The sequence below is a fragment of the Phaenicophaeus curvirostris genome, chromosome 19, assembly GCF_032191515.1.
Source record: "Phaenicophaeus curvirostris isolate KB17595 chromosome 19, BPBGC_Pcur_1.0, whole genome shotgun sequence".
Classification (NCBI taxonomy): Eukaryota; Metazoa; Chordata; class Aves; order Cuculiformes; family Cuculidae; genus Phaenicophaeus; species Phaenicophaeus curvirostris.
In genome coordinates this window covers 7,969,341-7,984,512 of record NC_091410.1, presented here as the reverse complement: position 1 = coordinate 7,984,512, position 15,172 = coordinate 7,969,341, and the positions used below count along the sequence as shown (strand labels likewise).

Here is a 15,172-nt window from a genome sequence, read left to right as displayed (position 1 = left end):
CGGGACTGCCTAAATAAGGCGCGCGCCGGCAGGTCCAGCTCCCCGAGCCGCATCTGGAGCCCCATGTGCTGATTAATGAGGTTCTCAGGCAGCCACTTGTGACATGGCGAGTGGGTCTGCATGGAGGAAACATGACTTTCCCAGGGATAAAAATAGGCACGAGCAGAATGGCGAGTCCTGGGAGCAGTGGCAGGGGGGATGCAGGGGAAGATGATGCTGCGGTGTCCGCAGTGGCACCTGCTCTCTGCTCTGTCCCCACACCTCGCTTGCTCACCTGTCCTCACCCCACACGGCCGTGGGGCTGCCCTCAGAATGGGCCCTTGTTGGAAGAGCTGAAATCCTGCTCAGGAGCCTTTTAACCGGCTTAGGGGGATGGAGAGAATTACGGCGCCTCGTGAGCTGGGCTTTGCCTGGAAGCTGCCGGAAGCCGTGTCAGACCAGGCACCGCGCTCGCCCAGGGCTGGGGGCGATGGAGCTGAGCTGCTGCAGCCACGCTGAGCCGGACCTGGGGCCACGGCAGCTCCACGAGCTGGGGATCCCTGCAGGTTAATGGTTAACCACCATCCCCAACGCTCCCTGCACAGCTCCGTCCCTGGGTGGGCAGCGATGGGGACGGGGAGCCCCAAGGACCACCCTGCAGGGCCATCTCCGGGCTGTGGCCACCTCCACCGCTGGACACGGATCCACCACAAGCCATGGGAGGAGAGGCAGCCCGGGTGCCAGCCCTGAGGGGGATGCTCAGGCACGAGGAGGAGTCCTGGACCTTCAGGGCTCGGCGCAGACACGCTGTTGGGCACCAGCACCCGTGTGGGGTGGCCCCAGGCTGGGTCTGTGGTTGAGTCCCCTTCCCTGGAGGTGTTTAAGGGACGGGTGGATGAGGTGCTGAGGGACATGGGTTAGTGATTGATGGGAATGGTTGATGATCCAGTGGGTCCTTTCCAACCTAGTGACTCTATGATTCTGTGCCTGGGGGGGTCTGGTTTTGGCTTGGAGGGCAGAGCGGTGGGCTGGCCACGGTTCCGATGCCATCGTGGGGAGAGAATGGCAGGTACGCAGCAGCTCTCAGCCTAACGGGAAAACGAACAAACAACCGGCTGAACGTTAAAGCCAGACAGGGTCGGGCAAGGACGTGGACAGGACCGTGGCACTGTGACTGGGGCTGGCTCTGCACTGGGGTGTGCGCCACTCCTGCGCCTGCCTTCCCCTGGCCAGGTGTCCCCCAGCTCTGCTCCAGCACGGATCCCACCAACCTCATCCCCGTGACCTGGCATCTCGTGCAGGGTCGCCCGCGCGCCAGAGCCCTCACGGCCAGGGCAGAGGAGCCGCCGAGGGCCGGTAGGAAGCCAAGTGCCCTGCGCTGCTCCCCATGCGGCTCGCGGCCCGGCAGAGGGATGTCCCAGCCGGCTCTCCTCAGCCTCCTGCTGCTGCTGCTCTGCTGCCAGGTAAGGACAGGCTGTCTCGTGCGATGCTGCTGTGCCCCGTACCCAGCCTGCTGCTTGGCCCCGAGCTGCTGCAGATCCACCTCTCCCTGCAGCAGCCCCTCGCCACGGCTGGCTGCGCAGCAGCCACTGCCCTCTCCTGCCATCTGCATGGCACGGCACGGGATGGCACAGCATGGGATAGCACTGCATGGGATGGGATGGGATGGGATGGGATGGGATGGCATGGGATGGGATGGGATGGATGGGATGGCATGGCATGGCATGGCATGGCATGGCATGGCACGGGATGGATGGGATGGCATGGCATGGCATGGGACGGGATGGCATGGGATGGCATGGCATGAGATGGCACGGGATGGGATGGGATGGCATGGCATGGCATGGGATGGCATGGCATGGCACGGCACGGCACGGGATGGGATGGGGTGGGACGGGATGCATGGCAATGCACAGCATGGGATGGGATGGATGGGATGGGGACGGGACGGGACGGCATGGCACAGATGGGATGGGATGGGATGGATGGAATGGATGGATGGGATGGGATGGCACTGCATGAATGGCACTGCACGGCACGGCACAGCACAGCATGTTAGCCCGCATCTGCCCCGTGGCCATCCCCAAGCTGGCCTCACTGCCCTGCCCAACCCTGCGGCAGGGTGCGAGTGACGCTCCCCGGTGCCCCCCCAGGGCCCCTCCGCCAGATCACAGATTTTGTCTTTGAGAGCTGGAAGGCGTACAGCGAGGAGTGCCAGCGCAACATGAGCCCGCCTGCCCCCGCCTGCAGGTGAGAGGCGGCGTGGGGGCCCTGCAGGTGGGACGGGGGGGAGCAGGCTGCGTGGGGCTGGCACGAGGGTGAGGGCATCGCCACATCGCGTCTCTCCGCAGAGCTGGTCTGTAACCGCACCTTCGACAAGTTCTCCTGCTGGCCCGACACGCTGCCCAACAGCACTGCCAGCGTGCCCTGCCCCTGGTTCCTGCCCTGGTACCAGAAAGGTAACGGCGTGTGCCCACAGAATCATAGAATCACCAGGTTGGAAGAGACCCACCGGATCATCGAGTCCAACCATTCCCATCAATCACTAACCCATGTCCCTCAGCACCTTATCCACCCGTCCCTTAAACCCCTCCAGGGAAGGTGACTCAACCCTCTCCCTGGGCAGCCTCTGCCAGTGCCCAATGACCCTTTCTGTGAAGAATTTTTTCCTAATGTCCAGCCTGAACGTCCCCTGGCAGAGCTTGAGGCCGTTCCCTCTTGTCCACGCTGGGGTCGGTGCACGGAGCCCACGGTGGTTCTGGCACCCAGCACGCCCCATCGCCCCCTTCCCCTCGCAGTGAAGCACAGACACGTCTTCAAGACCTGCGGGCCGGACGGGCAGTGGGTGACGGGTCCCCAGGGACAGTCCCTGCGCGATGCCAAGCAGTGCGAGCTCGACGCCAAGGACCTGGAGGCGCAGGTGGGCACAGCCGGGATGGGGGGAGTAAAACCACAGCGGGGCTCCCTCCCGGCCCTCACCTGCTCCCTCCTTCACCAGGAGAAATTTGCCAGGACCTATGGCACCTTCAAGGTGATGTACACCGTGGGCTACTCCGTGTCGCTGTGCGCGCTGCTCCTCGCCCTGGGCCTGCTGCTGGGCTTCAGGTGGGGGCTACTGCACGGCCCCCCAGCTTCGGGGCAGGAGGGGCCGGAGATGGGGGGCAGGAGGGGGCTGTGATGGGGCAGGAGATGGGGGGAGAAGATGGGGGGCAGGAGGGGGCCATGATGGGGGGCCAGGGGCAGGAGATGGGGGGCAGGAGATGAGAGGCAGGAGATGGGGGGCAGGAGGGGGCTGTGCTGGGGGGAGAGGGGCAGGAGATGGGGGGCATGAGATGGGGGGCAGGAGGGGGCTGTGAAGAGGCAGGAGGGGGCTGTGCTGGGTGACCAGGGGCAGGAGATGGGGGGCAGGAGATGGGGGGCAGGAGGGGGCTGTGCTGGGGGGAGAGGGGCAGGAGATGGGGGGCAGGAGGGGGCTGTGCTGGGTGGCCAGGGGCAGAAGATGGGGGGCAGGAGATGAGGGGCAGGAGGGGGCTGTGAAGGGGCAGGAGATGGGGGGCAGGAGGGGGCTGTGCTGGGGGGAGAGGGGCAGGAGATGGGGTGCAGGAGATGGGGGCAGAAGATGGGGGGCAGGAGGGGAATGTGATGGGGCAGGAGATGGGGGCAGGAGATGGGGGCAGGAGTTGGGGGGCAGGAGATAGGGGGCAGGAGGAGGCTGTGCTGGGGGCAGGGGGACGGTGCTGGGGCAGGAGTTGGGGGCCATGCGGGGGGTCGGGAGCAGGACACGGGGGGCAGGGGGGAGCCTGCGTTGGGGAGCCGTGTGCGGGCACTGACAGCAGCCCCCCGCCTCCGCAGCAAGCTGCACTGCATGAGGAACTACATCCACATGAACCTCTTCGCCTCCTTCATCCTGAAGGGCGTCTCCGTGCTGGTCATCGACGCCCTGCTCAAGACCCACTATAGCGACAAGGTCGACGACTACAATGTCCACATCTGGCTGAGCGACGAGGTGAGTGGTGGGGCCGGTGGGGTCGGTGAGGGCTGGTACGCAGCGTTCCTGACCCCTGCCCGCAGGCGGCCGCGGGCTGCCGGGCGGCCACGGTCTTCATGCAGTACGGGATCGTGGCCAACTACTGCTGGCTGCTGGTGGAGGGCATCTACCTGCACAACCTGCTGGTGGTGGCCGTCTTCTCGGAAAGGAGCTACTTCACCCTCTACTTGTGCATTGGATGGGGTGAGTGCCGGGGGGCTGGCACCGTGCCCCCTGTCCCACTCCTGGCTGTGCCTCACTTGGCCCCTTCCAACTCCCCTCCAGGGGCTCCCGTGCTGTTCCTCATCCCCTGGGCTGTAGTGAAGTTCCTCTATGAAAACATCCAGTGAGTACAAGCCCCTGTGGGTGCACGTGGGGCACGATGAGGGGTGGGGGGACCATGTGATGGCCCTAGAGGGGTTCGATGCCACTGTCCCGTGCAAGGAGCAGGGTGCTGGGCTGTGGCACTTGCTCGGCTGGGGCTGCCGATGCCACATTGGGCTCTAGCAGCTGCCCAGTCGAGGGGCTGCCTGGCAGTCCCTGTTTCCTCCCCTACAGGTGCTGGAGCACCAACAACAACATGGGCTTCTGGTGGATCCTTCGCTTCCCCGTGTTCCTGGCCATCCTGGTGAGTGCAGGGCTGCGGCACCTTGCTCGGCATCTGTGAGAGCTCTGAGCCCACTGGGAAAGAGGCTGCTATGGGGACAGAGCTGTCCTGTCCTGGGGGTGTTTAGCCTGGAGAAGAGGAGGCTGAGGGGAGACCTCATTGCTCTCTCCAACTGCCTGAGAGGAGGTTTTAGAGAGGAGGGAGCTGGGCTGTTCTCCCAAGGGACAGGGGACAGGACGAGAGGGAATGGCCTCAAGCTCCACCAGGGGAGGTTCAGGCTGGACATTAGGAAAAAAATTTTCACAGAAAGGATCATTGGGCACTGGCAGAGGCTGCCCAGGGAGTGGGTTGAGTCACCTTCCCTGGAGGGGTTTAAGGGACGGGTGGACGAGGTGCTGAGGGACATGGGTTAGTGATTGATAGGAATGGTTGGACTCGATGATCCAGTGGGTCTTTTCCAACCTGGTGATTCTATGATTCTACGATTCATGCTTCACTCTACTCCATTGCAGATCAACTTCTTCATCTTCATCCGCATCATCCAGATCCTCGTCTCCAAGCTCCGTGCACACCAGATGCGCTACACAGACTACAAGTTCAGGTGGGTGGTGGGCACAGCCCCAGCCCCACACACCCGCTCGTTGCTGCGTCCCCACACCACCAGCCCAGGGCTGATGAGCTCCTCTCCGTGCAGGCTGGCCAAGTCCACGCTGACACTGATCCCTCTGCTGGGCATCCACGAGGTGGTCTTCGCCTTTATCACAGATGAGCATGCTCAGGGCACCCTGCGCTACATCAAGCTCTTCTTTGAGCTCTTCATGAGCTCCTTCCAGGTGAGTCCAGCCCCACATGGGACTTTCCCTCCTTAGGGAACCTCCAACTTGGGAGGAACCGGGCCAGGTTGGGATCAGGGTCCAGCCGTGCACCTCTCCCTTCTCTCCTTCCTTGCCCAGGGGATGCTGGTGGCCATTCTCTACTGCTTCGTCAACAAGGAGGTGAGCAGGACAGCGCGGGAGGGGACACCTAGCAAGGCTCCAGCCCCGCTAACACCGTCTGCCCCCAGGTACAAGCAGAGCTACTGAAGAGGTGGCAGCGCTGGAAGCTGGGGAAGGACCTGGCAGAGGAGTACAAGCACACCTACAGCCACGCGCCCAGCGCCCGCAACGGTGCCGGCAACGCCTGCGAGAAGCACCAGTTGGTGAGCGGCTCCGCCAACGGGCTGGGACGCAGCACGGTTGCCGCACGCCCCGGCACCCACTACCTCGAGATGACCGGCCGCGGCACCGCCGAGCACCTTGCCACGGGGGATCGGCACCACTGCTACGAGTTTCCCGAAACCACAGCCGAGAGCCACTTCTGAGCCCACAACCGGAGCCCCAGCGCCACTGACTGAGCCGGCTGGGGCGGCCGCCACGTCCCTCGCCAGCTCCGTGGGGGCTGTGTTGGACCCTGATGCCGCGGCGAGGACACCGTGCGGTGCCAGCTGCGGGTGAGGCACGCGGCGAGCAGGACCTGGACCTCTGCGAGGGTTCTGTGTGTGGCGTGGGGGGGTGGGGGGGGGGTCATCCTGTGGTGCTGCCCTCGTGCGCCTTCGAGACCCTTTGCGCAGTGCTGTAATTTATCTGTTGTCATTGTAAATAGGTGTGGGCCCGTGCGGGCTGCAGGGCCAGCTCCGCGTGCACCTCTCTGTCCACAATGGGAGCCCCGGGTGTGGGGATCGGGGACCGTCCCCGCAAGCCCGCACGGTGACGGCCACGGGCGTGGGTGGGGAGCGGGGACACCTGCTATGGATGGGCTGCACCAGGAGATAGCACAGCTGCCTGCCCCACAGACACACTGCCTGCCCCACAGCCTGCCCCATAGCCCCTGCGTGCCCCACAAGCCCCACTGCCTGCCCCATAGCCCTGCTGCCCGCCCCATAGCCCTGCTGCCTGCCCCATTGCCTCCCCTACAGCCCTGCTGCTTGCCCCACAGCCCCACTGTCTGCCCCACAGCTCCATTGCCTACCCCACAGCCTGCCCCATAGCCCTGTTGTCTGTCCCATAGCCCTGCTGCTTGCCCCACTGCCTGCCCCATAGCCCCACTGCCTGCTCCGCAGCCTGCCCCATAGCCCCACTGCCTGCTCCACTGCCTGCCCCATAGCCCCACTGCCTGCCCCATAGCCCCACTGCTTGCCCCACTGCCTGCCCCATAGCCCCACTGCTTGCCCCACTGCCTGCCCCATAGCCCCACTGCCTGCTCCACTGCCTGCCCCACAGCCTCTGCCTGCCCCATAGCCCCATTGCTTACCCCACAGCCTGTCCCATAGCCCCGCTGCCTGCCCTGCTGCCTGCCCCACTGCCTGCCCTACAACCCTGCTGCCGGCCCCACAGCCCCATTACCTACCCCACAGTCCCACTTCTTGCCCCACAGCCCCATTACCTACCCCACCGCCCCACTTCTTGCCCCACAGCCCCATTACCTACCCCACGGCCCCACTTCTTGCCCCACAGCCCCGCTGCCTGCCCCACAGCCCCATTGCCCACCCCACAGCCCCGCTGCCTGCCCCATAGCCCCACAGCCTGCCCGTGGCCCCACACACAGGTGAGCAAGGCAGGCGAGAGCCGCTGCAGCACTGCAGGACGGGGCTCCAGCTCCTGGCCAGCACGCGCTCTCCCCTGGCCGCTAATCGGCTCTGGCCTCTCACTGCCAGGAGCCCTTAATTAAATCATTTGGCTCTGCCCGCCCGCACCCCCGCTCTCCTGAGAGCCGGCTCGGGCCGTGCCCAGTGCCACGGGGTGCGGGGCTGCGGATGCCCCAGTGCTGGGCTGGGTGACTGAGGGAGGGTGGCGGGCTGGCACCCTAAGAGGCTTGTGCCGTGCACGTGAGCGTTAAACCCGGATGCCGTGGATTTGGGCACCACAATTGCTCGCTGTGCTGGGATTAGCCAGGCACAGCTCCTCGGCCAGGCGCACGCTGCACAATGCGGGGTGGCAGGACGGACAGACAGCCTGTGTGCCCCCTGCCACCCACAGGCAATGGGCACAGGGGCCCATTGCACAGATAATGTCCCCAGACCCTACACCCGGCCCCGCACAGGGGACACGACACGCAGGATGAGGACAGGGAGCTGTGCTCCAGCAGTCACCGACAGCCCCACACAGTGACCAGGCAGTGACGCTCCATCAAATCCCACCAGCACCCGCACCTCCATGGCCCTGCCAGCCGGCACGAGGGACAGCGGGAGCCACACAAGCTTCTCCAGGAATCGTGGGATCCCAAACTGTGGCGAGGGCGAGAGGGTGGGCATCACAGGGGCAGCCGCGGCGTGGGGAGGGCATGCCCGCGGCACCGGCTGCGCGGCACTCAGCTCCTGGCAGCAGCGCCGTGCCGAGCACACAGTAATTTTCCTCTGTTTACTTGACAAGTTGCCGTCTGCCCCGGCCGAGCCGGGACCCAGCGTCCAGCAGGCAGCGAGGATGTGGGGCAAAGGGGTCTGGGCCGCGATGGTGGGGACGGCAAGCGCGTGGCAGCCACGCCGTGGGGCAGGTGGCGATGCCGTGGGGACACAGCAGTGCCATGGGGCTGAGCCAGCACAGAGGGGAGGTCAGAGTTCGCCTGGAGCCCTGGGTGCTGGGATGGGGATGGCTTGAAGGACCACAATGGACCCTACCCAGAACCCCGGTGCCAAAGTTGGACTGAGTTGCTCCCACGGAGCCGCTGGCCCCACGGCCGCTGCCGTCACTGCGGCCTCCTGACGCGGTAACGAGCCTAATTGAGGCAAATTGCTGGAGCACAAAGCGGTTTCTGGGAAGGTAAATATGGTCATCGAGCGGCGCCGGGCCCTGCGCCTGTTGTTGCAGCGTTGCTGTGGCAACACCCCACTGTCCCCCCCGCCGTGGCACCGCGACGCCCCGTTGGGAACACACTGGCCTCATGGTGCCGAGGGCACAGGGACCCCCAGACCCTCCCCAGGCAAGGGGACATGCAACATCAGGGCCCTGCATCAGCCACACAGGGACCCTACAGGGACCCCAAGTCACCCCAGCCCTCAGGGGGTCCCTGCTGAAACGCCCTGTGTCCCCAAAGCAGCGTCGACACTGGCCCATGTCCCCACAGCTCCTGTCCCCATACAGCCCAGCTGGTTTCGGCACCCCAAAGTGTCCGTGTCGGGGTGGCAGATCCCTGTCCCCGTGGAGGGGACGGGAATATCAGGAATCAGGAATCAGGGCTGGCAGCGCCGGGCACAGCCCTGAGCAGGGATTCCTGGGGGCCAGGAGTCTCGTGCAAGCGCCTGATGTCCACCCACGCCACGGCCCATCGGAGAAACGTCCCCTCCCTCCGAGCTGCTCACCGCAGCCTCATAGCACCCGCCGCCAGCCTGGCTGCCGCCCCGAAGCCGGGCACGGCCTGTGCCATGGGGCTGGGCCAGCAGCCCTGGCCAAGTGCCCCCGTCAGCGGCTCCCTAGCACCCATGGAACCCCAGCATGGCTGGGTACGGCCCTTCCTCGGGGGTGTCACAGCTGCTGGGACCCCAGGGAGAGGGCAAAGGGCATCCCGCGGCTCCTGGAATCCCAGAGAGAGGGCACAGGGTATCCTGCAGCTCCTGGGATCTTGGGGAGAGGGTGCAGGGCATCACAGCTCCTGGAATCCCAGAGAGAGGGCACAGGGCATCCCACAGCTCCTAGAATCCCAGACAGAGGGCACAGGGTATCCTGCAGCTCCTGGGACCCCAGAGAGAGGGCACAGGGCATCTCACAGCTCTTGGGATCTTAGGGAGAGGGTGCAGGGCATCACACAGCTGCTGAGACCCCAGGGAGAGGGCACAGGGCATCCCGCAGCTCCTGGAATCCCAGAGAGAGGGCATAGGGTATCCTGCAGCTCCTGGGACCCCAGAGAGAGGGTGCAGGGCATCACACAGCTCCTGGAACTCCAGGGAGAGGGCACAGGGCATCCTGCAGCTCTTTGGACTCCCAGGGAGTGTGCACAGGGTGTCCTGCAGCTCCTGGGATCTTGGGGAGAGGGCACAGGGCATCCCACAGCTCCTAGGTCAGCAGGGAGAGGGCACAGGATGTCCTGCAGCTCCTGTGACTCCAGGGAGAGGGCACAGGGCATCCCGCAGCTCCTGGAATACCAGAGAGAGGGCATAGGGTATCCTGCAGCTCCTGGGACCCCAAGGAGAGGATTCAGGGCATCCCACAGCTCCTGTGACTCCAAAGGGAGTGCACAGGACATCCTGCAGCTCCTGGGATCCCAGAGAAGAGGGCACAGGGCAGTCTGCAGCTCCTGGGATCCCAGAGAAGAGGGCACAGGGTATCCTGCAGCTCCTAGGACCCCAGAGAAGAGGGCACAGGTGACTCCACAGCTCTTTGGACTTCAGGGAGATGGAACAGGGCATCTCACAGCTTCTAGGATTCCAGGGAGATGGAATCGGGTATCCTGCAGCTCCTGGGACCCCAGGGAGAGGGCACAGGGCACTCCACAGCTCTTTGGACTCCCAGGGGGAGCGCACAGGGTGTCCTGCAGCTCCTGGGTCGGCAGGGAGAGGGCGCAGGGCGTCCAGCAGCCCCCGGGAGCAGAGCCAGCTCTGTCCCAAGGAGTTGGCTCCCACGGGAGCGCCCTCAGCATCCTTTCCCATCGTTGTGGAGTGTCTGGAAGGGGACAGGCCGCAGCCCCTGTGCCACCGGGGCTGAAGGCAGAGCTTCTGCTCCCAGCGGGTGCCTGCAGCACACAGCCTCCATCCTGCTGTGGGACAGGGCAGGTGAGATTTGGGGGCTCAGGGGAAGCTGCACCCTAGGGACCCCGCTGGGGCTGAGGGAACCTTCCCTGCAGTGGGTGTCACCCTGTACGCACCCTGGCAGCACCCAGGGTGCCTTCTGGGGCAGTGCAGCTGCACCCCAGCACCCTGGGATCAGAGAATCATAGAACCAGCAGGTTGGAAAAGACCCACCGGATCATCGAGTCCAACCATTCCCATCAATCACTAAACCATGTCCCTCAGCGCCTCATCCACCTGTCTTTTAAACACCTCCAGGGAAGGTGAATCAACACCCTCCCTGGGCAGCCTGTTCCAGTGCCCAATAACCCTTTCCATAACAGTTTTTCCTGATGTCCAGCCTGAACCTCCCCTGGTGGAGCTTGAGGCCATTCCCTCTCGTCCTGTCCCCTGTCCCTTGGGAGAAGAGCCCAGCTCCCTCCTCTCCACAACCTCCTTTCAGGTAGTTGGAGAGAGCAATGAGGTCTCCCCTCAGCCTCTTCTTCTCCAGGCTAAACACCCCCAGCTCTCTCAGCCGCTCCTCATAAGGCCTGTTCTCCAGCCTCCTCACCAGCCTTGTTGCTCTTCTCTGGACTCGCTCCAGAGCCTCAACATCCTTCTTGTGGTGAGGGGCCACCTCAGGCCGCACAACCTGCACAACACATGCACACAGGCGTGCACACACACTCATGGTCGCGCTCACAACTACACATACCCCAGCAGAGCCACCAGCCCACGGCCACGACATGAGGCCCTGGCTGTGGGACAAAACTGAGACGCAGAGCAGCTCCGGAGCAATAACCGGCCAGCGGCCACCTGCCCTGCGCTGCCCAGGTAGCGACACCCCTGCATCTGCAGCCAAGCACCCTGGGGCCACGGCGCCTCGCAGGAATACTCCCACTTTATCAAGGGAATTGAGCCCCGCAAATTGGTCTTCTATTAGATTCTGCTGGCTGCCATCCCCTCTTCCACCACTTAATTCAATGACACAACACATACCGCGCTCCCTCCCAGCGGTTAATCTAATGATCAGCACCGTCTCTGAGTCACAGCGAGAATAAACCCTGGCTGAGTTTGTTTTTTTATAGGTAAACAGCCCAATTTCTCCTGCCCGCGGCCTCTCCTCCCTGCAGCCCCCCCCCCCGCCTGACTCTCACCCTTCTCCCGCGCTGCCTCGCTCCAGCGGTGGTTATCGATCTTTATAAAAATCACCCGCTTACAGAATGATCTCTGTACACCGATTCATTAGAGTGCGAGCAGCTGCTTCGCCTCCGGCTTCGCGGCACCCAAACCAAAAGAAAAACCCGGCAGAGGCTGGAGGGGTCGGGCTGCAGGACCCCCGTGTGCCTGTGCAGCCCCCGGGGTGGCCCCAGCCTGTGCCCAGCCCAGGGGAGAGTGTTGGGCTCCACACAGCCAGGTGCAGAAAGCACCAGCTGGGATGCAGCGTGGAGCCAGTTCTCGGTATATTGGGGCAGCTCTCGCGCCATCCCGCTCCCTCCCTTGGGATCCCAAAACCCCAGGCTCTCCAGCAAGCCAGTCGCCTTGCTCCAGCATCGCTGGGCCCAGCTCTTCCATTCTCTCGGGATGCACAGACCCAGGACGCACGGCTCTGGACACACTCCAGGCTACCAGCCAGGGCTCCGTGCTTCCCAGCCACAGGGCACAGATCATGGAAAAGTCAAAGGTGAGGGGCTGTGGCAGGAATAACCACCCCCGTCTTGTCCCCCCGTGCACTTAATTGCTGCTGGTGGCGAGGAAGGGGTCCTGGAAGCACCAGGGTAAGGGAAGGGGCCTGGGCAGAGCTGGCAGCGAGGGACCAAGGCCCCATCCTGCCGTGCCAGACGGAACAGCACAGCCCGGCACGTGCGAGCCCTGGGAATGTTTTGGTGAGGGAGGTAAACAGGGTCACGGCTAAGTGTGGAAAGATGCACTTGAGGAAGAATTCTGGCAATGCCAAGTATAGCTTAAACCCCATTAAAGCAGGGGAGGGAAGAGGATACGAGTGTATTAATAGTCTCAGCATTTAAATCTTTGGTCCAGAGACAGTTCCTGGGATGCTGGCGTGCGGGAGGGCTGCCAGCACCCAAGGGCATTGTGCTCCGGCACGCAGCACCAGGCCACACACGCCTGCAGTGAAATCCAGAGCCAGCGTGAGGGCCAGATCCCTTCCGGAAACAAGATAAAGACATAAAAATAAGAGGTTGCTTCTGCTCTCCGCGTTACTTCTCCTCAGGACTCAGATAGACCAGGAAAGCTGCACCATCAGGAGCAGCCGGGCAGTGTCCTGGACACAGTGGCAACCAGGCGAGGGTCGCAGGCAGCACCACAGGGAGGCAGACCCAAAAAGACGCCAGCTTTTATTTACAGCACTCCTCAAGTGACAGACACAGAAAGAAAAGGGAACAGTAGAGCTCAACAACTCAACAAAGGAAAGGGAACGGCAGCCACAACTCCCCTGCACCCCCCAAAGCCCGCGGCGCTGGCAGAGCCCCCAGCAGCCCCCTCCGCACTGGCCGTGAGCACAGGCAGGCAGGAGGCTGCTCCCGCCACTCCCCACGGCCTCCGGAGGGCACAGAGAGGCGGCTGTCATGAGGACAGCAGAGTCACACTCGCTGGCTCAGAGGTGACACAGAAGCCACTCGAGCCTTATCAGGAGCGAGGGTCACAAGAAAGCCCCCGCCAGGGTGAGCCACCGCAGCAAGGGCAGCCCCAGGCCATGACATTTCCGCCAGTCGTGGAAGCTGGATCTCTCCCAAGGGTGCACGTCTGGAAAATGGTGTTAGTACGGAACAGCACGGCGCTGCTCGGGCAGCAATGCCAGCAGGATTCTTTCCGCACAGTCAGCACCAGCCTGCCCCGCGGCTCCCACCCCCTGGAGCTGCTGGGGCCAGCGCTGGCTGCCCATCTCCCTCCAACAGCAGGGAGAGAAGGGCAGCTCCTTTTCCAGCACCACAGGGATCCGGCCCAATCTAAGAACAAAGAAAATCTGGACCCAGGAGCAACGTCAAGTCCCAGGCACCAGCAGCCCAAGTACAAATCAAGCCCTAGTGGCAGGGCACGAGGAAGAGCCGGTAGGGGCCTGCCCAGCAGCCTGAGGCTGACCTGTAGCTGTTTGTCTGTCCCAAGGTAGAAGGACAGAGCCAACCCTCCTCTCTTCTCCCCGTGGCCTGCCCAGCAGCTGAGAATCCCTGGTGCACAGGAGGGAGCAGAAAACCAGTGCTGCCTCTGCCACCAACACAGCCACTCTTCCCTGCTGTGCACCAGAGCCCTGGGAGCCCACACGCTCTGCACGCCAGGGCGGGGACAGAAGGAGAACAGGAGATCTGCGAGCCCAGCATGGAGTGGGAAAGGACAGCTTGAGGCCAGAAAAAGCTATGGGTGAGGGACTGGAATACTTTGCAACAGGTTCCGGGCACCCTCAGCGAGCCCCTGAGCATCTTGGACTCCAGGCAGCTTCAGAGCCAGCCCCAAAGCTGACCGGCTTTCCCACGGGCATTGGGGAGAACAGACCAGAGGAGGAAATCAACACAAAATCTCAAATCAAATCTGCTTGAGGACCTTAGGAGACAGCCGACTTGCAGGGATGACTCGCCTTAGGACTTCTTCGCATCCTGTGTGTTCCTCCTCTTCAGATCACCCAGGTCGACAGGTTTAAATGCTGCAAGGAAGAGCAGGGAGACTTTGGCAACAGAGGCGGCATCGGAGCCTCCTCTCAGCCGGAGGAGCCAGCCGGCCCCTCCAAAAGGAGCCGGGGCAGGCTGTCCCCATCTCCCTCACCTTTCAGGCTGGGGTTCGGCATCTTCTCCACGTACTCCTCGACCAGCCCGCGCTCGGAGCCCATCTGGTTGCGCAGGTCCCGCTCCACGCACTGCCAGGCTGCGGGGACAGGGGCGGGGGGGCCGCTGGCCTCGGGCCCTGCCTGGACGCAGCCGGGGGGGCCCGAAGCCCCCAGAACCCCACGACCCACCCCCTCGCCCCCCACCCCCCGCTCACCTTCGTAGATGAAGCGCACGTTCTCCTCGTGGGCCGGCGTGAAGATCTCGCTGCCGGCGCCGGGGGAGCGCGGGCCGCCGCTCCGCTTCCCGTTGTAGACGACGCGGGACACGGGGGAGCTGCAAGCGAAGCGCGGGGCCTGAGCCGAGCGGGGCCGGGGCTAGGCCCGGGGGTGGCGGGGAGGGATGGGGCCTCACCTGGCCATGGCGTCGTCGGCGCGCCGCTGGGCCGGGTGAGGCCGGGTGAGGCCGGGCCGGTGAGGCCGGGCTGGGCTGGGCTCGGCGCGGCTGCGGGAGAAAAGGGAGAAGGCGGCCAGGCCGGGGCTTAGGCCGCGGAACGGGCCCCGCCCGTCGCCATGGCAACGCGCGCCCCTCACCTGGGCCCGGCTCCCGCCTCCCGACCGCGCTCGGGCCGCGACGGAAGCGCCGCAGTGCGCGTGCGCGAGACACCTTCCCCCCCCCCCCAACCCGCGCAGGCCACGCCCCCTTGTGTTGACACCCTGGAATCAGGCCACGCCCCATTCCTACGCGCTCCGCCCCTTGGTTAGGCCACGCCCCTTCAATGCTCGCAACGCCGCTTCCTTTGTCTAGGCCACGCCCCCTCCCTAGGCCACGCCCCCTCGCACACACCATCCATCATTAGGCCACGCCCCTTAGCTCACGCCCGGCCCCCTGGGTCACGGGTTCGAGTCATAGAATCATAGAATAACCTCAACCTCGTCTTCTCCAGCCTAAACACCCCCAGCTCTCTCAGCCGCTCCTCATAAGGCCTGTTCTCCAGCCCCCTCACCAGCTTTGTTGCTCGTCTCTGGGCTCGCTCCAGAGCCTCAACA

At 64.1% G+C, this 15,172-nt stretch overlaps 2 protein-coding genes across 3 annotated transcripts; one reads left to right on the top strand and one right to left on the bottom strand.

Annotated features, from left to right (window-relative positions):
• The first annotated feature begins 469 nt into the window (after window positions 1–469).
• GCGR (glucagon receptor) lies at window positions 470–6,104 on the top strand. Its single transcript, XM_069872925.1, has 14 exons — window positions 470–545; window positions 1,213–1,335; window positions 2,230–2,256; window positions 2,331–2,438; window positions 2,778–2,899; window positions 2,978–3,084; window positions 3,832–3,985; window positions 4,051–4,210; window positions 4,292–4,352; window positions 4,565–4,634; window positions 5,126–5,214; window positions 5,308–5,446; window positions 5,567–5,608; window positions 5,677–6,104. The coding sequence occupies exons 1-14, from the start codon at window positions 470–472 to the stop codon at window positions 5,971–5,973; spliced, it is 1,575 nt and encodes a 524-aa protein (XP_069729026.1). The 3' UTR covers window positions 5,974–6,104.
• Window positions 6,105–12,687: 6,583 nt separating this feature from the next.
• MCRIP1 (MAPK regulated corepressor interacting protein 1) lies at window positions 12,688–15,117 on the bottom strand. 2 transcript variants are annotated; one of them, XM_069872443.1, is made up of 5 exons: window positions 15,050–15,117; window positions 14,538–14,627; window positions 14,341–14,459; window positions 14,125–14,223; window positions 12,688–14,005 (listed from the first exon to the last, which is right to left on the bottom strand). In XM_069872443.1, exons 2-5 carry the CDS (start codon window positions 14,543–14,545, stop codon window positions 13,941–13,943), a joined length of 291 nt encoding a protein of 96 aa, XP_069728544.1. In that variant the 5' UTR covers window positions 14,546–14,627; window positions 15,050–15,117; the 3' UTR covers window positions 12,688–13,940. The 2 variants fall into 2 exon arrangements, with proteins under 2 accessions (XP_069728544.1, XP_069728543.1); XM_069872442.1 differs by lacking the exon at window positions 15,050–15,117 and adding an exon at window positions 14,717–14,784.
• Window positions 15,118–15,172: the final 55 nt, after the last annotated feature.